This window comes from Mus pahari, chromosome 23 (assembly GCF_900095145.1).
Source record: "Mus pahari chromosome 23, PAHARI_EIJ_v1.1, whole genome shotgun sequence".
In the NCBI taxonomy this organism is placed as follows: Eukaryota; Metazoa; Chordata; class Mammalia; order Rodentia; family Muridae; genus Mus; species Mus pahari.
Window position 1 is genome coordinate 15,246,188 of NC_034612.1, and position 25,047 is coordinate 15,271,234.

Genomic DNA, 25,047 nt, shown 5'->3' on the forward strand with positions numbered 1-25,047 from the left:
AGGGGAGGGGAGGGGAGGGGAGGGGAGGGGAGGGCAAGGCAAAGAGATGATCGAACCCAGGCAGGGCCCATCAGGAAATGGCTTTAACAGTCACCAAGTTATGGTGGCAGCAATAGCCACATGGGGACATGCATAGGCCTTCTTGTGGGTGTTGCTGTCACCCCTGCTTTACCAGTGACAGAAGAGCGAGCCCCCAACAGTCTATCTGGGTCACTCGCCAGCCTGGAGAGCTGATGTCCTTGCTGCTGGCTTGCTTGTCACCCAGTGCATCATGGTCGCTGCGTGGCGGTGTAAAAGCTGGGAGCTAGGGAGTGTAGGCCAATGGTTAGCGCTCGTCTTCTCCCTCCAGGCCTCAGCTGCTCCACACACTGAGAGAATACAGCTGGGCACCCTAAGGCCAGGCCCTGGGGCTTATGGGAAAGCATTCTTGACTCACAAGTAGAAACACGTCCCACACAGAAATGGACCATACCGCCCAGGAGGGACAACACAAGCCTAGACACACATACATTCTCTCCTGCTCACACGAACGCACACTCCCACCCAGCTGTGGCTGCTACATCTCCCATCACACCCCTTCACTCCACAGCCCAGAGACATAGTATACAACAGGCACACAATAAAAGCCCAGCCTGCTCGCTCTAGCGGTACCAGGTGAGCAGGGAACGGGACCCTGGCAGAGGCGGACACTGCTCTGGGGCTCAGAGTCTTACAGTGAAATAGGCACCAAGATCTTGAGGTTTAGGAAGAAGTGCGACCTCAGTCTCCCTGCCCAAAAGCTCCCCGGACCCCAACATGGCGGAAATGGGTCCCGCTGTGAAGGGGCGTGACACCATGGGTGCTCTATTGTACATGCCAAGTCCACAAGATATAAGCAGCGTGTCCTCTCAGCCTAGCCTCGGCCTCCACCGTCCCACTAAATATAAGACTTGCTGCGTAGCCTAGGCTGGTCTCAAAACAGAAACCCTCCGGCCTTCACCTCCTCCACCCTGAGAGCACAGGCCTCCATCACCACACCTGGCTGCCACCAGTGTCCCCACTGAGACCGAATCAGCACGGGCCCGCAGCGGCCTGGCTTCAGAAGATGCACTGCAGTAGCGGTCCTGAGCAGACATGCCCCTTACCGTGTGGGGCCGGGCTATCTGCACCGGGTAGGAGATGCCATGGGGTGGGTAGCGGGGCTCAGCAGCCCGCCATGTCTGTGCCACAGGCTGTGTGGATCCTGACATGGTGGTAGGGTCCAGGTAGGCTTTGGAGCCCAATACACTCTTGACCACACCTAGGACTAAGGGCTGGTCTCGGTCATCTGCTGGCAGGTGACCTCGTCACAGGTGCCTGTGGAGAGAAGAGAAAAAAAAAACAAATTGAACAGGAGGCAGCTGGTCCACAGCCACTGCGGCCTAGTCCTTCCTCCTGCCTCAGCCTCCGCTCAGGGACAGCCCAAAGCCACAGCACTGTGCCTAGCCTCCACAAGCCATCTCCCTACTCGACAGGCCTCAACCAGCAGACTTGGAGCCTTGGTGGCGTGGACACGGTTCCCACGCCCACCTTGGTCAGCCAGTTCATCTCATAGCTGGGACTTTCCGGATCTCCAGGGCAAAGTTCTTCAAAAGCCCCTGGCAGCTCCAGTTCACAGCTGCTGGGCCTGTCCCTGGACTGTGTGCTAGCAGAGTGGTACATGGCAGTGACCCTCGATGGGTCACAGGGGCAACACAGTTGCTAAGCGAGGCTGCCTGGCTGCCCTTTAGTCCTCAGCCAGAGATCGGATTCATGATATGGAAAGGACACAGAGGAGATGGGCCTGCTGCCACTGGGAGTCGGGGAACAGGATGCCTAAGGTGACATGAGGGACAGCCTGGACCAGACACAAGCATCCTGGACAACAAATCCATCGTGGGCAACAAGCAGGTTCAGGATGGAGAAAGGTCACCGTCCAGGCAGGAACCTCCATGACTAATACAAGAAGAGCTACAACAACAGCGCTCACAAGCTCACAAGAATGGGAACCGAGAGACTGCAAGAGGCAGGGAGGCCCCAGCGGGAAGTCTGAGACAGGCCTATGGTCCTTCTTCTCTTTCCCGAAAGGCCCTCCCTTTCACATTACACCCAGAGCTGAGGCTGGGGCTGTATCCCAAGCAATGATTCAGGAGAGTGAGGAGGAGACTGGCCAGATCCTAGCTCCCTATAATTTCACCCTGGCCCTTCCTCTTGGGCTCACTGGTAACAGCTGTCCTCCAAGCAAGCCACCGATGGCCTAGGTCAGCCAGGGACAGGTCTCATGCAGGGAAATGAAGCAGGGAGGGCGAAGACTGCAGATCTAAAATCCCTTCCTAAGCTGGAAGTCCTGACTATATACGCTCGGTTCCTACCTAACCTACCAGTGTGCACCTGACATCCCATCTAAGGCCCCAAGAAGGGCCATGTGACCCAGGCACGGCCAATAAGACGGTCAGGAAGGGGAGGCGGTGATGGGCTGAGAGATGAGCAGGTGAGTCGACCTGAGAACCCAGCGGACAGCCATCCCCAAGCATCCTGGACAGGCGTGGTCTGCTCTGATGGCCCTGACTCTCTGTTACTTGTTACCAAGACCTCTGGCTCACACGGTACCTATCATCAAAAGGACATGTCACATGACACTCACGGACATGTCACATGACACTCACGAACACGGGAACACTAGACCAAGAACCACAGCTTCAGGGAGTAAGGTCCCCTTCTCAGAACCTCAGCTCTCTCGTTTCCAAAGTGTAGGTGGCACTGTCCCTACCCCTCAGGGTCAACAAGATATCACCGATGTAAGGTACTTCTTAAATATTCCTGTGTATATGCATGTGTGTGTGCACGCACGCACACACACACACACACACATTCTCCTCTCCCAGGCCACACCTCTGAGATGTTTCCTCCCATGTGGCAGCAATACCAAACTCTGGCACACAGAGACCCAGGGGCACACAAAGCAGAAGGGTCAGAAGGCGACACAGGCAAGCACTGTGCACAGACCTGTTCATTCATCTTCTAAGCAGGCTGAGACAGGAGGATTGCAAATGCAAAGTCAGCAAGAGAAATTAAGTGAGACCCTATCTTGAAAAGTGAAAAGAAGCCAGGCGTGGTGAAGCATGCCTTTAAACCCAGCACTCAGGAGGCAGAGATAGGAGGATCTGGGTTCAAGGTCTGCCTGGCCTACAGAGTTGTGAGTTCTAGGACAGCCAGGGCTACCCAGAGAAAGCCTGTCTTGGGAAAAAAGAAAAAGAAAAGAAGAGGGAGGGAAGGAGGGGGGAGGAAGGGAGGAAGGGAGGAGTGAAAAGGGCTGGGGACATGCCTCAGTGGTAGTACTTCTGCCTACAACCCCAGTGGCGGGTCTGGGCAGGGGCATGGCTCAGTAATACAGTATTTGCCTAGCATTTATGAAGTCCTGGGCTAAATTCCCAGCATAAAATATTAAAAAAAAAAAAAAAATACACCGGGCAGTGGTGTCGCACACCTTTAATCCCAGCACTTGGGAGGCAGAGGCAGGCAGATTTCTGAGTTCAAGGCCAGCCTGGTCTACAGAGTGAGTTCCTGGACAGCCAGGAATACACGGTACAATCCCGTCTCAAAAAAACAAAAAAGACAATACAAACAAACAAACAAAACCAACTGCTAATTGTAAAGAAGAAGATCTCTGCCTCAGGCCTGCCTCCTAAATCACCACACTGTGCACTCACGGGGGCCAGAGCATGGTGAGCCCCCAGTCTGCAGTAAGCCCCAGTATTCTCCACACCAGCTGCATGGACACCATCACCAAACACAAGTGAGCCTGGGGCAGAAAGAAAAGGGTAAGCAGGCAGCTCAGCCTGTGAAGCCAGCGGACAGCCATCCCTAAGCTCCCTGGGCAGGCGTGGCTCTGCTCTGGTGACCTTGGCTGACTTTCCCTGTTACTTGCTACCAAGAACTCTGGCTCACAAAGACTACCTCGCACCAAAATGAGACATGTCACATGACACTTATGAACACAAGAGTATGTGGAGGCCAACATGGCAGCTGTCCTGTGCCTGATCAGGGCAAGCAGCTGCCTTGGGAGGGGCTGGGGTAAACAGGTCTACACCGCACCTCGAGTCCACAGCGCCATCAATGCAATCCCACCCCAGGGTTGACTGTCCTGGGTCACATGGTCCAGCGCCATGCAACACCTGCGGATGGCCTCAAAACTACTATTTGATTTTGGGGATACACAGGAAGGCTGGAAGGTGGTAATCATCCACAATATCTTCCTCTTGGCCGGTGGAAATGTAGGGGAGGCAGGAAGGATGCCTCTGTAGGCCATCTCTGGAGAACCTCGTACCTCAGCCCAGCCCAGCTGGCCCAGGATTCACACGGCATCCCCTAGGAACACAGGAACTGCATGGTCCAAGGTCACCCTACCAAGTCCTTTCCAGCACCCCCATGTTCAAGGGAGCCCTAAAGCCAGAGACTCTATGACCTCACCTCCATGAGTGACCCCACCCTCATGGGTGACCCCATTCCCAACAGCCACAAGGTGGAAACGCCCAGCAGCCTGGCCTGCCCATTCAATGAGAGTGCTCCTCAGACAAACGGGGGGGGGGGGGGGACGACGGCACTAGATGACTCCAGGGATGTCGCACTGAGTAAAGGGAGCCAAATACTTAAAACAACACTGTGAACAACTTACACACATGCCCACACGGGGCCCAGCACAGATCAGAAAGGCAAAGGGTGGGTACCTGGGCCCAGCACAACAGACAGGCTTTATAACAGTCATGTGAACAAGGAAGCAGAATGCCCCAGACAGAGAGCATCATCCCCGCAAAAGCCCAGGGGCGAGACTAGATGCTCTATGTCTGAGAACACCACTGAATTAGACGGAAGGAGGTTACTCAAGGCCCCACAGACCATGGTGAATTCAAAGAGATTCTGGTTCAGGAGCAGTGAGAGCCCCAGAAGGTGGCAGGGGGACAGTATGGCGTCCGTGTTTTGCCACGGGTAGCACCGCTGGCGGGTGAACCACTATAAATGTCCAAGCTAGAGACAGACTGTGGGACGGGGCGACAGCAACTGGGAAGGGAAGAGAGCAGATGGCAGCACATCGGGTAGGAGCCAGACAGAAGCCACAAACGCTTACAGCAGGGAGGGACGTCTTCACACACCCCATGATGGAGTGGCGGCAGCCTGGGGACAGCAGGGTCCTGGCTGCACGGCCTGCCAGTGGGAACCTGTCTAGGCAGCGCCAAAGGAGAAGCCCAGAAGGCAAGAAGCTCCCAGAGGGTGAGCTTAAAAAGACCGCCTCCGTGGAACGGTGTCATTCTGCAGGGGCGGGGACTAGCTGAACCCAGGGTGTGCACTTATAGAGTCACAGCCTCTGGCCGGGACATCCTCCAAGGCCATTCCTGTCCATCACACACGTTAGGTGACAAGCCTGCCTGTATCCCTTGCCCATTTCCTTCTCCTGGCACAACAGACTCTCAGCAAGGACTGTGGCCGGCAGAGGTGGGTAGCCCCAGTGATAAAGGGCCCACCCGTGTCCCTGCCCCATGGCAGCAACCTCCTTCTGGGACTGCAGGCAGGTATGTAGCACTCTGAGACACAGCCAGTGGCCTAGCTTAGACAAGGGAGGTGGAATAAAGGGAAACTGGGGTGATAGCCATGCGACATGTCGGCAACACTAACCTACAACATCCTGGAAACAGCACTCACTACCATCAAACTTATAGGAGAACGGGAGATAACAGGGGTATCCCAGGATTAAGACTGTGTGTGTGTGGCCATCAGGAACAGCCAGAGCTCATATTCACCATGGGGCCCAGGGGCCCAGCTCAGGCTTCAGAACCCAAACTGCCAAGTTCCCTGGGCAGGGGATCCCAGAAGGGCATGGTATAGCCCAGAGACACCTAAAGCCTTGTGGACAAGAACCACATTGGCCACACACTCTGCCCGACAGATCCAATCCCCTGCTCCTGCGTTTCTGTGGGAGCCGGAAGTTGCCAGGAACACCGTATCGCCACATGAGTAAGTAGTCTGTCCCCTGGCAATGCCTTCTCTATGGTTTCTGAGGCTTCTGAACAAACTTAGGCACTGGGGGGACGATCCTAAAGGCCCCCGACCCTGTACCCCACATCGCCTTCCCACCGCACAGGGCTCCTCCTCCCCTGTCCCTACCCCTCCCCCCCGGCTGGGACCAAGCACATGGTCAAAGCAATGGAGACTGAAAGCCAAGTCACGGTTTCTTGGTCACTGAGTAGACATGATGCCATCAAGAGCCACCCAATCCTAGAGAGAGATCCCCTTTCAACAGAGCCATGTAAGTTACTGTCCCATATGGCTGGAACAAGGCCAGAGACCAACTCTGCCCCTTGCCCTGCTGTGTACCCTGGGGTACAGACTTCTCTGTGCTTCAGGCTTCATGGGGAAGCTGCAGGCCAGTCTTTACCTCTCGAAAGGCACTGTCCCAGGGCAAGGGCTCCAAGCCCTTTAGCGTCCACGAGGCTCTCACAGGATCCTCCCCCTTCCTACCGCACAGCAGTTGGGTCTCCATCATGGGCCCTGTTCACGGTGTCTGCTGTGGCTGAAGGCTGTGAGCCTGACACTAAACATACCCGAACCACTCAACAGATGGGGAGACCATAGCACGGGAGAGGCGCTCCTCTGCCCAGGATTGGACAGCATCCATACACAGGCCTTGGCCACCTAGGCACTGAAGAATTCTAAGTGTGGGCCACAGGTTCTCGTACTTAGCCACATGGGTGTCCCCTGGGCTGCAGCCAGCCACTAGCTCCTGCCAAAGCAGAGTCACTTCTTCCCTGCAGCTTTCTTTGTGCTTAATTTGTGTGTGTGTGTGTGTGTGCGCCTGCACACATAGTATTCAGCGATCAAATTTGGGTATCACCCCTCGGGATACAACCACCCTATATTTTGAGACAGGACCTCTCTCTGGGACCTGGAATTCCCTAACGAGCTGTCTCTACCTCCCCGGAGCTGGGATTACAAACACAGGCCACCCTGCCTGGCTTTTCTCTGTGGGCCCTAGGGATGGAACTTGGGGGTCTCATGCATGCGCGGCAAGCACTTTACTGACTGAAGCTTCTCCCCAGCCCACTACTTAACTTTACACTGGGGAAAGGGGAGGCTGAACCACGGAGCCTGGCCATGCAAGTTCTCTGATCCCACATCAGGTTCTGCCCACTCCTCCCCAGCTCCTCCTTTTCTGGCCCAGCCACCAACTCCCTCTGCACAAGAGAGACTCAGAGCCCAGGTGACACACAAGCAGGTGGCCAGAGACTAACAGTGTCAGCTAGAAGAGGGAAGAGGGAGTTGGCGGGCATTGGGGGGGGGGGTGTCTCAGGGCCGAATTTCACAGGTCGGAAGGCTCCAGAGATCAGCTGCACACTGAGAAAACATCCAACACTTCGACTCCATGCAATTCAAAACGCTGAGGTAATTATCACAATGTGGGCAGACACACACGCAGGCACAAACACTCAGGCCTCCTCCAGGAGGCCCCTTGATGGAACTCCCTATGGGCCCCAGAGACTCCAAGCCCAGAATAATGAGTGTAAAGCCCCTCCCCCACCCACCTCAACCCACAAAACCTGAGTGAGGCTAGCTGGGTCTGTCTAGAAATGCCTCATAATCTGCCAGGCTGCAATCCACCAGCTCATCGTGGGCCTAGGCTGGGAAGAACTTTCCAGAACCTCTAGTTTCATGCAAGCCATGGACCAGAGAGCCCCCACTTGCCCACCTGTCCACGCAACCACACATTTGCCTGCCTAGCCACTGGGTATGTCCCTGGGTGTGTCCCTCCCTACACACAGACCTCAGGATGCTTCAGGAGGAATCCAGGAGAGATCACCGACGGCCTGAAAGGAATAAGCAGACCGCCACATGTGGATGTGTCTCTGCAGCCAAAAATTGCAGGTCACTAGCTGTCCAGTCTTACGACCCTGCAGTGCAGTTCCCTGTCCCAGCCAGCTCATGGCTAGCTATAGTGCTACCTAACCTATCTTCCCTGCTAGCCAGCAGAGAAACCTGAGGCCACCTGGACACCCAACCAAAGGACCAGCACAGTCAGAGCACATACACCGTCACCAGTGGTGGCCCAGCAACTCAGCAGTGATCAATAAGAGACTTGACATCAGACAACCATGAAGAATCTGGAGACCCTGTTGCCAGGAGCCAAGGACAGTAAGAACCCAGACACCCTAGGCCCCAGAGGCAGTTCCAGGAACTTTGCCCACGTAGGATCCCAGAATGGACAGGGCCAGATCGCCAAGAATACAGGGAAGAGGGCCTAGATGGGAGACAAAAGAGGAGTCACCAGGCCCCCACAGCATGCAAACCAGGCCAAGACTGTGAACAGCACAGACCCAGGAGCTGGACTGGATCTAAGCAAAGTGGCTAGGAGGGCAAAGCCAGAAAGCCAGCTCCACCTGGGAGCTCAATGGGGTCTCTGAAAAAGAGATCACTACCCAGTAGCCCAGCCTGCCGCCCAGGGGCCCAAGATAGACCCATCTGTACCTTCCACCAGCCAGCTTTGCAAGCCTCTAGCAGCACCGCCTACGACAAGCAAAACACTCATGCTAGGCCCAGTGCCCTGGTGACATGGTACACAGCCCAGTGAGCCATCCGTCCATAGACTTCATTTCCTCCAAAGAGACACACTAACTAGTCAACATCAGGCTTGTTGGGGGTCTACACCGGCGGTGGGCCCAGCCTCCTCTGAGCATACTCCAGTCTCCCTGGCTGCTCCCCACACAGCACCCTACAGTTAGTCCCAGCTCAAGACGCGGGCCTCAAATTCACTATGTAGCTGAAGGAGACCTTGAACTTCTGATCCTCCTACCCACCGCTTCCTAAATGCTGGGATCACAGGTGGATGTCATATTCTTGGGCACCTGCACTGATTCTGTGGGCGTGTCAGGAGCAGCGAGCTCTCCCGCACGAGGCTGGTAAGTGCAGACTTCTCAGGAGAAAAGATGAAGCACCTGGATCCAACTGGGCCTGAAGCTCTGATCAGTCACCTGGAACTTCTGTACTAACCCTAAGAAGGGGCAGAGAGTCCTCCCACTGGCACGGGGAGACCTGAGCGAGTTGTGCCCTGAGACACCTCTAAGGTCCCTCTTCTTCCGTACAGAATGGAGCAAGGAGGAGGTGGTTAACTGAGCACTGTGGCGGGAGCCAAAGCAGCCGTGCCAGACTCCTCCTCACTGTTGGTGGCTCTAACAGGGACATGGGCCTCGCTGACAGTGCCTGCTCCTCACTGATCTTGCAGATCTGGGTCAGTCCTTGGCGGCAGACATAGTTGGCAGAAACTGAAGCCTCCACGTAGATTCTGCAGGAACAGGGTAGGCTCTCTGCAAAGGGTGAGGAGCCCAGAGCTGATGAACAGGGCCACACTCCTGCCTTCACCACACCCCTCCTCTACCTTCATGGGAGCTCAGGCTTCTAGAATATAGAAAGAGGTAAGCCTGGTGTGGTAGCACACACCTTTCATCCCAGCCCTAGGGGGCAGAAGCAGGCAGATCTCTGTGCATTCAAGACCAGCATGGTCTACATGGCAAGTTCCAGGACCTGGACCCAGCGCCTGGTGAGGGTGGGCAAGAAGACATCCTATACAGGCCTCTCTGCTTTTATTCTCCATCTGTGTGCCTGCCACAGCTCCTTGTCACCCAGTGGAGGAAGAGACTCTTTCTACAGGGCAACACTGTTTCCATCTCAGGGCCTAAGTGGTCGCCATGGTGACAGACCAACGGGAACAGCTCCTGCCATCTTGGTGGCCAGCCCTGTGTCTGACTCTCCTCAGGATCTGCTGGCGTCCTACCCAGTCATCTGACAGCCTGGCCTGAGATCCCATCTGAAGCACTGTTACAGGTGCAGAGAGAGGAACAGAGAGGCGGAGAAAAGTGTCCAAGGTCAACACAGCAGGCAGGTGGCGCGCCCAGGTGAGCCTGCCCCAGGTACTGCGTTCCAGGCCAAGTCTTTCCTAAATTGCTATAAAAACCACAAGGTAGGTCCTTTAAATCACAGAAATGGATTCTGCCACCGCTATGGAGGCCTGGTGGGCTGTTCCCAGGGTTCCGGGGCAGCTTGCAAACCCCTTCCACCCTCGGGAAGTCCAGGGGGTCCTTACTATGGCTCTGTTGGCCCATTCTGCCTCCTTCCTGAGACTCTCTACTGATTATCATGGCACTGTACAGGGATTGAGGCCACCCAGGAAACGCACGGCGATTCTATCTGCAGTCACCCCTGCAAAGGCCTAATTTCTAAATGCTGTCACGGGATCTGGGTAGCCAGGCTTGAGCAGACCCCTGTGTGCTCTAAATTAAGCCCGATTGGAGTCAGAGACTCCCTCAAGCCCCCAGCTAGGCCCTGTAGAGTCTCCACATAGCCAGAGAGGCCGAGCGTAAAGCCACACGCAGGGACACCTAGGAGCATGGTCCTGGCCCAGAGGCCCCTCTGATTGGCAGGAAGCCAGGGTCTCACGCCCAAGGCTCTTGGGAGAGGCCAGCTCCGTGACTCATCCACTCACAGGCGAAGAGGCTGGAGGTGGCTCGGGAGAGGAGAGGAAAAAAAGGAAAGAAAGCCAAGGAACCAGCTGTGTAAATGGGAGCGCTCTCACTCTCTCTCTCTCTCTCTCTCTCTCTCTCTCTCTCTCTCTCTCTCTCTCCACACACACACACACACACACACACACACACACACACACACACACACACATACTCACTCATTTACTCACTCACTCACTCACTCACAAGGGAACATTGACCCTGACCTTGAAGGGTTCAGGGCAGCCCAGTCATGGTAAGGAGCAGGTCAGTCGTTCCTAGTCTGCTGGCCTCCACCCCGGCCACCCGCCTAGGACCTGGCTGAAAGGGACATGACATCATAGGCCCGGGCACTCTGCTGGGAGCTGGGAGGAGGCTGGACCAGGGGACAAAGGGCGCATTGTCAAAGCAGGACTGGAGGCAGGGGGCGGGTCTTCTGAATGCTTGGCTCAGAGTGGCAGGAGAAGCCACCCTGGGTCTTCCAGAACAGGGCGGGCAGCCTGGGAAGTGTCTGCGCCAGGGAGAAAGCTGTGCCTGGGAAGTGGGCCTCCCAGAGCTGCTCAGGGCCTACTCTGAGCCAAGGATAAGAACATGGCCTTCTGGGGCGGAAGCGGGATAATCCCCTAAGCTCCATCACCCTGAAGGCAGACTGACACAAAAAAACGATGGATGGATCCGCTTCACGTTGTGTCTGCTGGGTCTTTCTGGGTCTTTGGGGGAGCTACTTAACCCTCTTTGAACCTCACAGGACAGGAAGATTCTGGGCTCAAGTGAGGCCTCTGCCCCAGGCAAAACTGGCCATCACACCCACACCTAAGCAAAGAGCCCCGCTTTCCTCGACCCCCAACCCCATCTCCATGACTTCTCCCAGGAGCTGGGCACCCAGCAAACACAAAGGATGCCCCAGTTTCCCACAGTGAGTGTCACAGGTCATCAGTCTGGCCAGTCTGAGGAAGCAGGGTCCTGCCTCTACATACAAGACACACACATTCATGCATGCATCACACACACACACACACACACACACACACACACCCTACACATATAAATACCCAAACTCATACCTCACACACACACACACACACACACACACACACACATATATATACTCTACACATATACCCACACACACGCATATACACACACATACATACACCACATATATACTCTACACATACACCACATACACACACACACACACACCACTCTAAGCCAACCCCCTCACTCTAGGAACAAGCCTGGGGTACTGCCCCTAGACACCAAGTGACAATTTCCAAGAGGCTATGCTCAGATGTTGCAGGCACAGCTGAGGAAATTGTCAGGGCACAGATGGAACATCTGGGACCCCCTAGCTCCTAGACTGACACCTATAAGCCAAGAGATGGATGGCACCAGGAGGGCGGAGCTTTTGTGTGGTGATGAGGTCACAGGAAGGACCGGTGTCCTTGCAACAGAAGCTGCCCTAGGCAGCTCCCTGAACCTCTCCACCAAATGAGGCTGCAGCTGGAACAGACCAGCCCTGCCCAGGCCAGCACCCAACCTGACCCTCACCTGTTAGCACCTCGACAGTGGATAGACAGCTCCCAGCACCGAGAAAGGAAGGCTGCAGCTCAGAACCGCCAGCCATGTACGAAGAGCTCAGAGACTCAAGGATTTAGACAGTGGGGACAAACACCCAGGACCAGCCAAGCACGGAGGCGCACCTCAGCCTCTCCAGGGGCCACTGGAGCAGGAGGGACCCTTCCCTCCCATCTCAGGGAAGCCAGGTGGTATGAGTTCAAAGATCCTGACAGTATGAGGTCTCCAAGTGACAACAGCCCACAAGCTCAGGGGGTTAGAGAGCTCTCCACACCCCCTCTCTGCCTCTCCATCCTGTGCCCAGGGAGGCAGAGGACCCTGTGCCCTCTGCCCCAGAAACAAGCCTGCACCACTCCACAGGATGGCCAGGATCTGCGTGGGAAGCGGTTCCTGTGTTTGAATACTCGGTCCCAGGCGCTCGAGCGTTCAGGGGATGGGACCTGGCTGGGGGCGGGGGGGGGGGAGCCCCAAGGTTTTCCAGTTAGACCACTTCCTGTCTACTCTCTGCTTTCTGACTATGGATGCAATGACCAGCTGTCTCAGCTCCCCTACCATCATGGACTGAACCCATTAAAAACTGCAAGCCAGCTGGGCTTGGTGGCGCTCGCCTTTAATCCCAGCACTTGGGAGGCAGAGGCAGGTGGATTTCTGAGTTCAAGGCCAGCCTGGTCTACAGAGTGAGCTCCAGGACAGCCAGGGGATACACAGAGAAACCCTGTCTCAAAAAACCAAAACAAAAAAAAATCAAACAAAAAAACAAAACAAAAAAAAAACAAAACTGCAAGCTGAGACAAACCCACCCTTCCTTCCTTCCTTCCTTCCTTCCTTCCTTCCTTCCTTCCTTCCTTCCTTCCCTAACCCTCTTCTCACTCAGCGCTTGGTCACATTTACAGAAGTCCCTCAGAGCATAGCCCTGAATCCCCATCCCAACCCCGTGGCGTGCAAGTAACCTATACAATTCCGGGGGGGTTCATTTTGTCAACTTTACACAACCCAGTGTCACCTGAGAAGAAGGAACCTCAACTGAGAAAATGCCCCCATCGAACTGGCCTAGAGACAAGTCTGTGGGACAGTTTCTTGATTCTGATTTGAGAGGGCCCCGCCCACAGTGGGCGGGGCCAACACTAGGCTGTTCACCCTGGGTTGTCTGTGAAAGCAGATGGAGTGAGCAAGCCATCTAGAGCAAGCCGGGAAGCAACGTTCCTTCCTGGCCCCTGCTTAATTAAGTTCCTGCCTCCTCCCCCATGGATTCTGATTTGGGGATCTGTGAGCCATGGATTCTGATTTGGGGATCTGTGAGCCAAACTGGTTGTGGTGGTGTACTAGAAACCCTACCTAAGTCAGAACCACCCGGGTATCGAGAGTAGCAAGCTCAATGGCATGCCCGGCGGCCCCATGCGCCTGGTGGCCCCATGCCGGCTCTGCCCACGCTTTAGAGCCACCTAGAACCAGCAGCTCCTGAGAGACACTGTTCACACCTAAGGCCAACGACAGAGCAGATGAACCGCAGAGACCACGCCAACGACAGTAGACAGACCATGGAGACCACACCAACGACATAGCTAGCGAATCTCAAAGGTCATGCCAGTTGTGGAACTGGCGAACCATGGAGACCACGCCAACAGGAAAGCAGGCAAAGTATGGTGATCCCACCAACAATAAAGCCCGCCAACCATGGAGACTCAGCCAACGACAGAACACACCACAGTGACCAGGCAAAGTCTGAATGTGCACGCCACTGACGGAACAGATAAACCACGACAATCACACCCACTAGGCAGCAGGCGAACCACACGATCACACTGACCTCAGAGTGAGGCCATCGCAAGCAATCACACTGACGAACGGGTGGTGACCACAGCAGCCCGCCACACTATCTGACGACAGGGCACAGTGTGAAAACGCTCAGCCTACGGCTGGCAAGATGGAGGAGTGGGTAAGGACCTCTGCGACCAAGCCTGACACCCAGAATTCTACCCCTAAGACAGCCATGGTGGGTGGAAGGAGATAACCAACGCCCCAAAAATGATGTGACACAACTTTTTTGTTGATTTTCCATACAGGGTTTCTCTCTGTAGCCCTGGCTGTCCCGGAACTCGCTCTGTAGTCCAGGCTAGTCCGGAACTCAGAGATCTGCCTGCCTCTGCCTCCCCAGTAGTGGGACTAAAGGACCATACCACCATGCCCCACTAAGTATGATAAAACCCTTTTAACAGGCGCTCAGTGCAGGTGACTACTGACCTAACAGTCACACTCGCCCTGCAGGGCGCTGACCCCTCACCCCACATCCTACGGATGAGGATATGGAAGCTCTGGGGGCTGAGTCAAATCACCCAGCCTGCAAGGAACCTCAAGGCACAAACTCAGGTCAGCCCGGTCTTGGGAGCCACTGTCCTTCCTCCGCAGTTATTTCAAGGTACATGGAAACTTGTAGAGCTGCTCTTGGGGATGCCACTGCAAGCCCCACGATCTCGTGTGCCCTTCAGAGGTGCCCCCAATGGCATGCACTTGAATCATCAAGGGCTCAATTTCTCAAAGTCTGAGCCGGGGAAAGGACACTGACCCAACCAGCTATAGTCACACCTTCAAATACTTGCTGTGAACACGAGCGTGTATGCATGTGTGTGTGCATGCATCTGAGCATGGATTTGCGCACGTGTAGGCTCAATGACCTCAGCTGCCACAGCTCCTCCATCCCATACCCAACCTTGCTCTGGGCTTCCATGCAGGCTTCTCATTAGCAGGGACATCACCCAAGCTCCCCACAGGTAGGCGGCCTCTACCCAGCCAACACCCTCCAAACAGACACAAGGCCTCCAAACAGTAGAGGCATGTACAGCCCCGACTCAGGGGCCCTTCCTGAGGGCTGGGGAGTCCCAGGACGACTGACAGTGGGCAGCTAGCATGGTGGCCTAGACGAGAAAGGAGCCCTCAGGTGGCTGCTGCTGGCCAGACACGAGAGGCTCTGAGCCCAGCAGAAGCAGCACTCGGTGTCACTTACAAACACAGAAGCATCGCCACCCTCAGCAGAACACTGGACCTCCCACCCTGGCCCAACCCCCAAGCCACACTGGGCAGTGTCAAGGACCCACGCACGCTCAGGGGAAATGGGACAATGGACTTGCAAGGGAGGCCAGGTGAAGACCTGCGCCAGTCCAGGGTTCGAGTCTCTACAAAGCAAGGGGGCCTGGGAAGCTTACTTATGGGGTCTACCCCTGAACACCACCCAGCCCTGTAGCCCCTGGGGCTCCCATTGCTCCCTCAAGGCACACGTGAGAGGCTAGGGAATGACCAGGGCTTGACCAAGGTGGAATGTCCTGCGAGGCTCAGGCTATACCTTGAACTTCCGTCTGACCCTCCCACAACTCCATTAACACTGTTACTCCAAGATGGCACATACCCACCGTTGGCCCAGATAAGCCTGCTGTTGTCACTGTCATCTTCACCAGCAACCACAACCCTAGTCAGTACCACAAACCCACCCTGTGCCAGAGAACTGTGTCATCGGGTCCTTTAGACCACATAACTTGATACATGCTCACTTGCCAGATGGGAAGACTGAGACTAGGAAGTGGCTTGCCAGAGTCATCTAACTTGAGTCCTGCCCCAGAGCCTACTAAAAAGGTGCTGTTCCTCCTACTATTACCTCCACTCCCGTGGGGCCCCGTCACTTAGGGAAATAAGAGAAAGAGTTTAAAGGGGGCACACTGAAAGCTACAGAATAGGAAATGGGACTGGATGAACAACCAGGGTCTGAGGCAAATGAGTCGCTGGAGCCCCCACAACAGCCTGATCTCGGGGATCCTTGGGAGCTGCATCTCAGCTGCTCCCCACCCCCCGCCCCAGGCCTGGAGAAGTCTATCCCCTGCCCTGGGCTTGCTGCCGCAGGCTGCTGCTGTGAGCTCCCGAAGCCTTTCCAACTTTCCAATGTTTACCCCTCTCGTGCTGCCAAGGCCCTGGGCAAGCCTGGGCCGGTGGCCCTCATTTCAAACCAGACAGGGCGCTGAGCCAAGCTCCACTTCAGCAGGGGAGGCAGGCTGGGCCCACAATGCCTGCACCTGGCTCCCCCCCCCCCAGCCCAAGCTCCCAAGTCCCCACGCTCTGATCCGGTCACCCCACGTCCCGACCTACACTGTCCCACTATCCCATCACGCACTGGGTAGGCATGTTCACGGAAGGCACAATGTCTGTACCATGTATCCCCTCCCAGGGCCACCAGCCAGTACCCAGTGCCTCGCGTCTTCCGGACATCAACAACTTTTCCCGTTAAGATAACCTACTGTCCCATGCACAGGACCCTGAGACACATCTTGCCTCGGGCCTCTCCAGCCACCCCAGCTGGCTGACGGGGGCAGGCAGGAACCAGGGCCACCATACCTCAAGCAGGGCTGGGGCACCTTGCAGGCAATTCCAGGAGTCCCCAGGCAGTGCCCTTTGCCCACATCCTGCAAATCGTAGCCCTCTGGTCTGTGGCACCATCCCTAGGGTCTGGGGATGTGGGCACCCCCAGTCAGGCAACTTCTCTTACCAGTGCATGGCCAGCAACAGCCTGAGTGGGCTCCACACAACTTGCAGGAACTGCCCCATGTGGCAAGCGAGGGCCGGCAGTGAGCCAGCCCAGGTCAGCATGCCCTGTATCCGAGGCCCGACCCACAGGCGTCTAGGGGCCAGCCCTTGGCCAGCAACAGGGCCATCCTCCCTCCAGACCAAGCGGGCAAGGGGCGGCCCCACACAGCAGCCGCACCCCTTCCCGCGAGACTTGGGCTCCCACCCCGGCTGGGGAGGCCCCGGTGGGAACCAGCAGCCTGCTAGGCCCCAGGCTTCTGTCCTAATGTCCCCCCAAATCAGGGCACCGGAGACGTGTCAGGGATACCCTGCGGGGTGGTGTGACCCACTGTGGGCCGCCACCAAGACTCAGGCCCAGCTCTGCGTCCGCCACCCAGGCCTATAAACACGGAATTACATAAGTCCACTCTTGTTCCAGAGCCAAAAGTACCGAGCTGCTAGCAGCCTTGGCAGTCGGGACTAATTCCTCATCGCCATGGTAACCCTGGCGGGCTTCCAGCCACTGGGGCTCAACACTGCGAAGCCTTTTTATAGCTTTTGAGAAGCCCTCTCCCTCCTTGCTGCTGGCAGAGGGACCAGGGCCAGCCACGGCCCCTCCTTTAACCATTTCCTCCCAGCCGGCCCTGACGTCCTCCAGCCCTGCAGGGCCAGATGGCCAGAGGAAAATACTCCCGTCCGTCCCGATCTTCCCGGTCTTCCGATCTCAACTAAAGGAAACCGGGTCCGGGGCTCATCTTGGTGACGGGCTGGCAAACAGGCAGAGCCAAGCGCACACAGAGGCCAGAAGAGATGGCCGGATGCTTGGGCAGGCGTCAGCACTGGCTGTGACTTGCTGGGTGACTCACCTCCTGCTCGACCTCCTCTGGGTGTGGGCTGTGCATCTTTCCCAAGGCGGGCTGGCTCTGTAGCTGTGGGGCTCTGGGCCACAGCCCTGAGGTGTTGGGGCAATGGTCTCCCTGATGCTACAGTCTCCTAATACAGTCCCTCATGTTATGGCGACCCCCCACCATAAAATTGTGCTTGTTGCTACTTCATAACTAATCTCGCTGCTGTTATGAATCTTGCTACTTGTAAATATCTGTGTTTTCCCAGGGTCTTGGGCGACCCCTGTGAAAAGGTGGGTACCCACATGTTGAGAACCACTCTGTTAGGGTCTCAAATGGCTTCCATTTCAGTACCCAAGAGTCAGGCCAACAGTGTGTTCCCAAAAGAGACACTGCATGATGCAAGCTCTGTGCCCCACCCCCCACTCCACCCCACCCCCAAGCAGGAAGCCCAGGCCATACACACAGCCAAATGTGGGGCCAGAATGGAAATAAGGAAGGTCTGGAAGATGAAAAGATGAGGCCAGGGAAGGGCCAAGAGGAGGAGAAGAAGAGGGGACAGGCCTCCAACAGGGCCTTCAATCACAGTCACAATCCCGTCATCAGGAGCCGCTCAAGATGACCAGCAATGTTGTGTCTGACAGCTCAACCACAACCACGCTAAGCAGGGTGCCCAGGGTAAGGGTGCCCAGAGCATGACAGAAAGTGACCCCACTGTCCACTGTGATCCAAAGAAAGCAGTCCTAGAAAGAGACTGCCCTGGGATTTGAACCCGGGTCATGGCGGTACCTACAGTGCCACAGCCAGCAAGAAGCCACCAGTCGGGGCTAGAGAATTGTCTCAGCAGTTGAGAGAACTGGCTGCTCTTGCATGGGACCTGGGTTCAATTCCCCAGCACTCACATGGCAGCTCACAATTGTCTGTAAGTCCAGTTCAGAATATCTGACACCCTCACACACAGGCATAAAGACACGCATGGAGGCAAAATACCAATGCACGTGAAATGAAAATAAATTTAAAAATTAAAAAAAAAAAAAAAAAAAAAAAGAATATTGTAAAATCAGTAACTCACAAACGACGACGACGACGACGACGACGACGACAACAACGACGACGACGAAGAAGAAGAAAATGAAGCCACGGCCTCCGCCACCAGTAGCTCAGGACTAAGGCAGATTAATGTGGTCACTGAAGGTTATGGAAAGACCCACAGCCACAGGGAGACCACCAAGGAGACATCTAAGCCCTTGCAGTCCAGAAGACCCTGACATCCCTCCTGACTGCTCTGTGGTGCCCATAACCCAAGAAGGGCTTCCAGAGGCTTCGGTTGCCCCAACCCCACTGGCAAAGGTGGGGTGCCCACCCTGCAGCCATCTTTTACAGGTAGGGGAAACTGAGGCATTAAACAGTGAGGCAGCTAAAGCCTATCTTTTCAGCCAAGATGTAACCACTGGGATAGTCCCCCATCCCTGGCTCTCAGTGTGACATCAGGAGACTGAAACCCAGAACAGAGCCATAGCACACCATCCAAATGCCACCAGGAAGCTGTGGTCAGAGGTGTCCCCCATTTTCTGCCCTTGCATTTGTTCCAGCAGAGGCTGCAAGAGAACCGTGCCTTTTCCAAAGGTTACCCTGAAACCCGTAAGTACAGTTTCAAAGCTGATCACCCGGTCATATCCCTTTCTGCAGTCACGCCCACAGCTCTGTCTTCTCATAAGATCCCAGGCAGCTGAGTGTTCCGTAAGTGACTTAGTGATCATATATCACCAAAAGCCAGAAGCAGCTACACGCAGAGCCTTCCACCCAGCACCAGCATCCTGAGCCAGCAACACACACCCAATTCCCAAGCAAGCTGGCTGCTCCGTGTAGCAACACGTGGCGGGAAATGTTGGTGACGGTGGTCAAGTCCAGGTTACAGGCTGAGAGTCAAGTCCATAGGGAACCAAAGGGGAGACTGGATGCAGGCCAACTGCCTGTGCCTGTTGACACGGCCAGCCAAGAGCAACAGTGAGGAGATCTGGAGCCTCAGAGAGCTATGGCCAACCCAACATACATATTCCCCAAGCAAGGCTCCTGGCCAGGCAGCAGGGAGGGGAACCAAACACAGGAGAGAGCGAGAAACTGCCCACACTTCTTCTCCCACCTCCCTTCCCCGAGCCTGGACCCCATGCACAGTGGCCATGCTGGCCTCCGTTTCCCTAGCTGCAAAGACACTCCTAAGACATTCTACGGCTACATCACCACAAAGTGGAGTATAACCACGCAGTGAAAAGAAATGAAGGCCAACACATGCGAGGACCTCAGAGAAGAGCACCCCAAAGCCATACAACGAGACATAAGACACGCAGCAAGGTCCCGTCTGAGAGTCTACCCAGGGACGGGGCAGCCACGGGGCCTGGGACTAGACGCAATGGCGATGAGCCCCTGAGAGACCAGGTGACAAGCAGTTTGTAGGTGAAAAGACAGAGATGATCAAGACACAATTCTCGGGGCTGGAGAGATGGCTCAGCGGTTAAGAGCACTGACTGCTCTTCCAGAGGTCCTGAGTTCAAATCCCAGCAACCACATGGTGGCTCTTCTGGAGTGTCTGAAGATAGTGACAGTGTACTCACATACATAAAATAGGTAAATAAATCTTTAAAAAAAAAAGAAAAGCTTAAAGAAACAAACAAACAAACACAAACAATTCTCGGTGCTCAGAACTGACACACCGGTCACCCACTGAAAATGTTTCCTCTCATTAGGTGGGGTGGTACATGCTGTAACCCTAGCTAAAGCAGGAGAAGTTGAGGCAGGAGGATTCCACAAGTTTGAGGCCAGCCCAGGATAGAGTGAGTTGTGCTTAATAGCAGCCTGAGAGACAAAACCAGACTCTATCTCAAAGGGAAAAGAAGTTAAAGGTTAATTGCACCTGACATGTTAGCAAACACAATCTTAGCATTTGGGAAGGCTGAGGCAGGAGGACTGCTTTGAGTTCAGGCCAATCTGAGACACACAGTAAAACTCTTAATACTTAATACTTAACTCTAGCAGAGCGTGGTGGGCACGCCTTTAATCCCAGCACTCGGGAGGCAGAGGCAGGCGGATTTCTGAGTTTGAGGCCAGCCTGGTCTACAGAGTGAGTTCCAGGACAGCCAGGGCTACACAGAGAAACCCTTGTCTCGAGGAGAGAGAGAAGGAGAAAAAAAAAAAAAAAACAACCTTAACTCTAGCTCTAATCTCTACCTGAGTAATAACCAAGTATCAGAGGTGTGGAGTAGCACACACCAAAAACTAAGGGTTGGTTGGGCCTCAGCAAGGCACCCCACACCCCAGGACTCCTGGCCCCCAGGCCTAGAGCTGCTGGACATTCAAGAAACGTGTGCATGGAGCACTGTGCACACAGCAGCAGTCAAATTCTTCCAACACACGTGAAGTTAAAATAAAACCCACACGTGCACTTGCCCCTGTGGCCATAGTGGCCGACCAGCTACTGGGGGCGTTTGAGATGGGAGCTAAAGGAGGTCTAAAATCAGGCTATATAGGGCCACACTCCCTCCCCAGGTGTGGCAAGCACACTTAGACCCTTCAGTCCTGGTGCCTTCAGCTGTGGCAGCATTGGCCCACCTATGCTCCAGCCCACAGAATGTCTCCTTGGAACCTCAGGGCATTCAACACTATGTTGTGTTCATCACAATTCGGGATGGTCCAAGACCTTCTACCCAAAGATCACATCTCATGGCTCAACTGAGCTAAAGCTTCTCTCCCTCCCCTCTCGTACCCCTTCCCCACCCCTCCCCCAGGCCCAAGGAAACCAACAGGAACACCACTACCAAGCCAAACAAAAGTCACGGGGCCCATATTACTGCCCACTGCCTGCCAGATCCAGCAAGAAAGACCAGAGCCCAAATCCCTTCTGGGGAGGCATGAAGTACCCAGTTCTACCCCAGGAGGGAAGGTTCCCCTCATCCCTGTCCCCTGCTGCTGGCACAGGAGACTTCCCACACTGCACTAGAATAATACTTAGTCCAGTAGGACCAAGGCTGTGGTGCACCACCCTATGCCCAAAGGGGCCATCCTCTGCAGCAGTGCCACCAGCCAACTAGGCCTCCTGCAGCAGCAGCCACTGCCCCAGGTCCTGAAACCCCACACTCAGCCAGCGGTGACTGAGAGGTGAGGCTCCCAACATTCCCCAGAGGACCTGACCAGACAAGGACGTCACATCCCCAAAATGCCAGGCACCAGACTGACGTCTATATAAGCACCATGATACCTCAGAGTATCCCTAAAGGCACAGCTATCCCCCCATGTCACAGATGGAAAAACTGAGGCCGTCGGCAGAAGACAGACCTGCCCCTGGAGCAAAATGGCAGCGTTCAGTCACCAGCCCCTGGAGTCGCTGTCCTCTGGTGTTTCCCCAGGCCCTGCTGCACCTGCACGATCGATCATTCAGGAGCAGAGACTGTATGTAACCCTGGGCCCTGACTTTCTCAAACAGCATCTGCAGAGGTGCCAGACATGACTTCTCCAGACTTGGAACTTTCTGGAACATTCCATGAGACATTTGCCCAGATCACAAGGGGAGAAAAAAAAAGATACTTTGAGATAAAAGTCACAGGTCATATTTAAAAAAAAAATGGAGGAGGAGGGAGGAGGGAGGAGGGAGGAGGGAGGAGGGGGAAAGAGCTTACCCCAACAGGAAGGCTCTGGCCCACATGGCTGCAGTTTTCTGACTTCAGACACTTCAACGCTGCTGTCCAGCTAGCTACCTTTGCTCAGAGCATCTGGCACTGTGCTCAACCCCAATCCCCTGCCTAGGCTCACTGGCTTCCTGAGTCTGGGATACCTCTGAACACACCTCAACTACCACCCTAGCCACCTCTCCCTGCAGGGGAAGAAAGGTGTTAAAGAATTCACTGGGGAGAAAACAGGTAAGGAAGTCGCACCCTCCTGGGCCCTCGGTGCCTCTCCTTCCCCTGGGGTGGCAGGACTGAGCTGTTGGTAAGGGCGAGGACCACAGAAGGAAAGAGAGCTAAGACAGTGGCAGCTCCCCCAAGGCGGTGTCTGTGCTCCTGGACCCAGCTGGTTCAGCTGTGCCTCAACACGTCCTCTTCGGGACTTTCCACTCTGAGCACCCATCGGTTACTTCCCTCTGGCGCCTAGCGTGACCTCGGTGCACGGGCCCCTGACCTCAGGAGTCCTAGGTGGCCCTAACCTAGGGTTCATGCCTCATCCACACCTTTTGGGCCTCATCAGCCTCGCTGACACTTGGGAGTCCGATAGTCCCTCGGGGCATTCACAGTGCCAACCTGTCCAACGCTCTGGCCCTTCACATGCTAAAATGCAAGTGAATTCCTGAAGTCAGGGGAAAGCCCGTGACAAACCCTGATTCTGGTTCCCCGTGTGAAAGGCACCCCAATGCCACATGGCTGAGTCGCCTCCAACCAACCCAGGTCACAGTCATGTCATTCCCCCACCCTGTCCTGTCACGTCACGGCTGTCCACCCCATCTCCAGCTCTGCTTTTACACCAGGGAGTTGAAAGTGATCAGAATCCCAGAGCCCTGGCCCTAGCACCCGCCAGCAGTGGGAGCCTGCTCCGGACTTCCTCCCCCGCCCCAGCCTCCTGTCTCTGTAGAATGGGTGCGATGATGCCTATGAGAGGAAGGAGACCCGAAGCTAGCCAGCTTTGTCCTTAGCGGGATGCAAGGTCATCCACAGCTCAGAATAACGTCACTGTGGAATCAAGGCCATAACACAGGACGACAGGATTGCTCCCACTGCCACTCAATGCAGGGAACGTACCCAAGACGCCCCACACGGGATAACCTAGAGGCTGAGGCGGGAAAGACCCAGGCTTACGAGCCGCGTGACTTCGGGGGAGGTACTAAACCTCTCTGTGCCTGTGTCTCATGCATAAAGGGGATGATGGCACTCGGAGGGTTTGGAGGTTAAATAAGCTACCATTAACCACACTGTGGGTGCTATTAAAAAACCCTGTTGCTACTATCATCCCTGTCATTGTCTCCACTCCTGGTGACCTCAGAACTGGAGTCACCACGGGACAAAGCCAAGGCCGACCCAGCACACAACCCTGTGTGGATGGACCCGGCACCCACACACCCAACCACCAGGCCCACAAAGGCTCCGCAACAGCGCCTCCTCTGCCTGGAGGAGACACATGTCGGAGCCAAAGATTAAAAACAAGTACAATTATCGGGCAGGCATCCATCCGTAATTACGACTCTGATGTAATTAGGCACCCCACTAACTTCATTACTTATTTATTTACGGGATTGCTTATTTGATTTACGGGCCTTCTTCCCCTGAAAAGTCGTCTCAGCCGACACCCCCGCAGGCTAGGGAGAGGGGGTGTTGTAAAGAGCCGGGGAGGCCCTCCTCTGCCGTCGCCCCCTTTCCTGGGCTTTTGAGCAGCTGGCCCCTACCTTGCCCCACAACAGCTCCCCAGAACTCTTGTGTGATTTTGTTCAAGATAACAGGCTCGATGAGGGCAGACCACGGCCTGACACTCACTTCACAGTACTTCAGGGCTTCACCCGGAGGCCCGGGCTCTCCTCCACACCCTTGGCTCTGAAGCAAAGGAAACCCCGGAGGGAAGGCTGAGTTCTGGCCCTCCCTGGCCATCAATTCTTGGCACGACCCTCCAGCTCAGCTCAGCTCAGCTCAGCTCAGCTCAGCTCGCAAACGCATCCATGTAACTTCCTGACACAGAGGAGAACGTGTGCACGCTGTAGTTCTGATTGCCAATTATCCTCCTGTGGGAGAAATCACCTGGCCTCTGCCTCAGTTTCCTCCTCTGTTAACTAAAAATGTTCAGAACAGCCACCGCTTGGTAACCCTGGAAGCCGCTACTCATCAACACACCACAGCCCTGGTCCACATGGTGAGACAAGAAAAACTTAAGTCATCGCCCGGGAATACAAAGAAACGACAGAGCCAGTGCTGGCAGGTGCGTGACTGTCTCACCCATCCAAGCTTTCCGCCAGCTGGCCAGACACGGAATCAAAACGCAGCCAATGTTGAAGTGTCATCGAAAACGCGACAGGACTCACTCGGGTGGCCAATGGAGCCGACCGACAGTCTCAAGTGACCGACAGTCTCAAGTGCAGGCACGGAAGCAGAGCGACAGAGTGACAGTCGCAAGCCCACACCCTGCTGGTGGGAACAAGGTGAGAAGGCGCTTCGTCCGTCAGCCCAGCGGCTCCTCCACACTTACCACGCACCTCGCAACCCACTCCAACAAGAAATGCACCCAGGAGAAACAGAACCGCGTTCACAGAGACTCAAGCAGGCAGAAATGGCCCAGGGGAGCTTTCTTCGAGCCACTGCTAGGGAGGGCCAGATCAGCGAGCAGCCGGACACTGCAAGATGGAAGTACCCTTAGCAAGAAGAGAACGGGAGCCGGAAGTGTGAGAAACAAGAGCAGACCAGAGTCAGCACGTGTGAGGAACGAAGCTAGGCACGCTCTGTGCATGAATGCGTATTTATGCGTGCGTGTGTGTGTGTGTGTGTGTGTGTGTGTGCGCGCGCGCGCACATGTTT

At 55.3% G+C, this 25,047-nt stretch overlaps 1 protein-coding gene across 15 annotated transcripts in view; it reads right to left on the bottom strand.

Moving 5' to 3' along the window:
* Positions 1–25,047, bottom strand: part of Ncor2 (nuclear receptor corepressor 2) — a 161,570-nt gene that overhangs the window by 106,907 nt on the left and 29,616 nt on the right. For 13 of the 15 annotated variants that reach the window (XM_029533570.1, XM_029533571.1, XM_029533577.1 and 10 more), the window contains one exon: positions 1,125–1,335. The exons of 1 other annotated variant lie outside the window; for it this stretch is intronic. In XM_029533570.1, the coding sequence (XP_029389430.1) occupies positions 1,125–1,229 (105 nt within the window). In that variant the 5' untranslated portion in view covers positions 1,230–1,335. Of the gene's footprint in view, positions 1–1,124; positions 1,336–16,644; positions 16,784–25,047 lie in introns of those variants that run through there. One more of the 15 variants, XM_029533569.1, reaches the window with a different exon arrangement.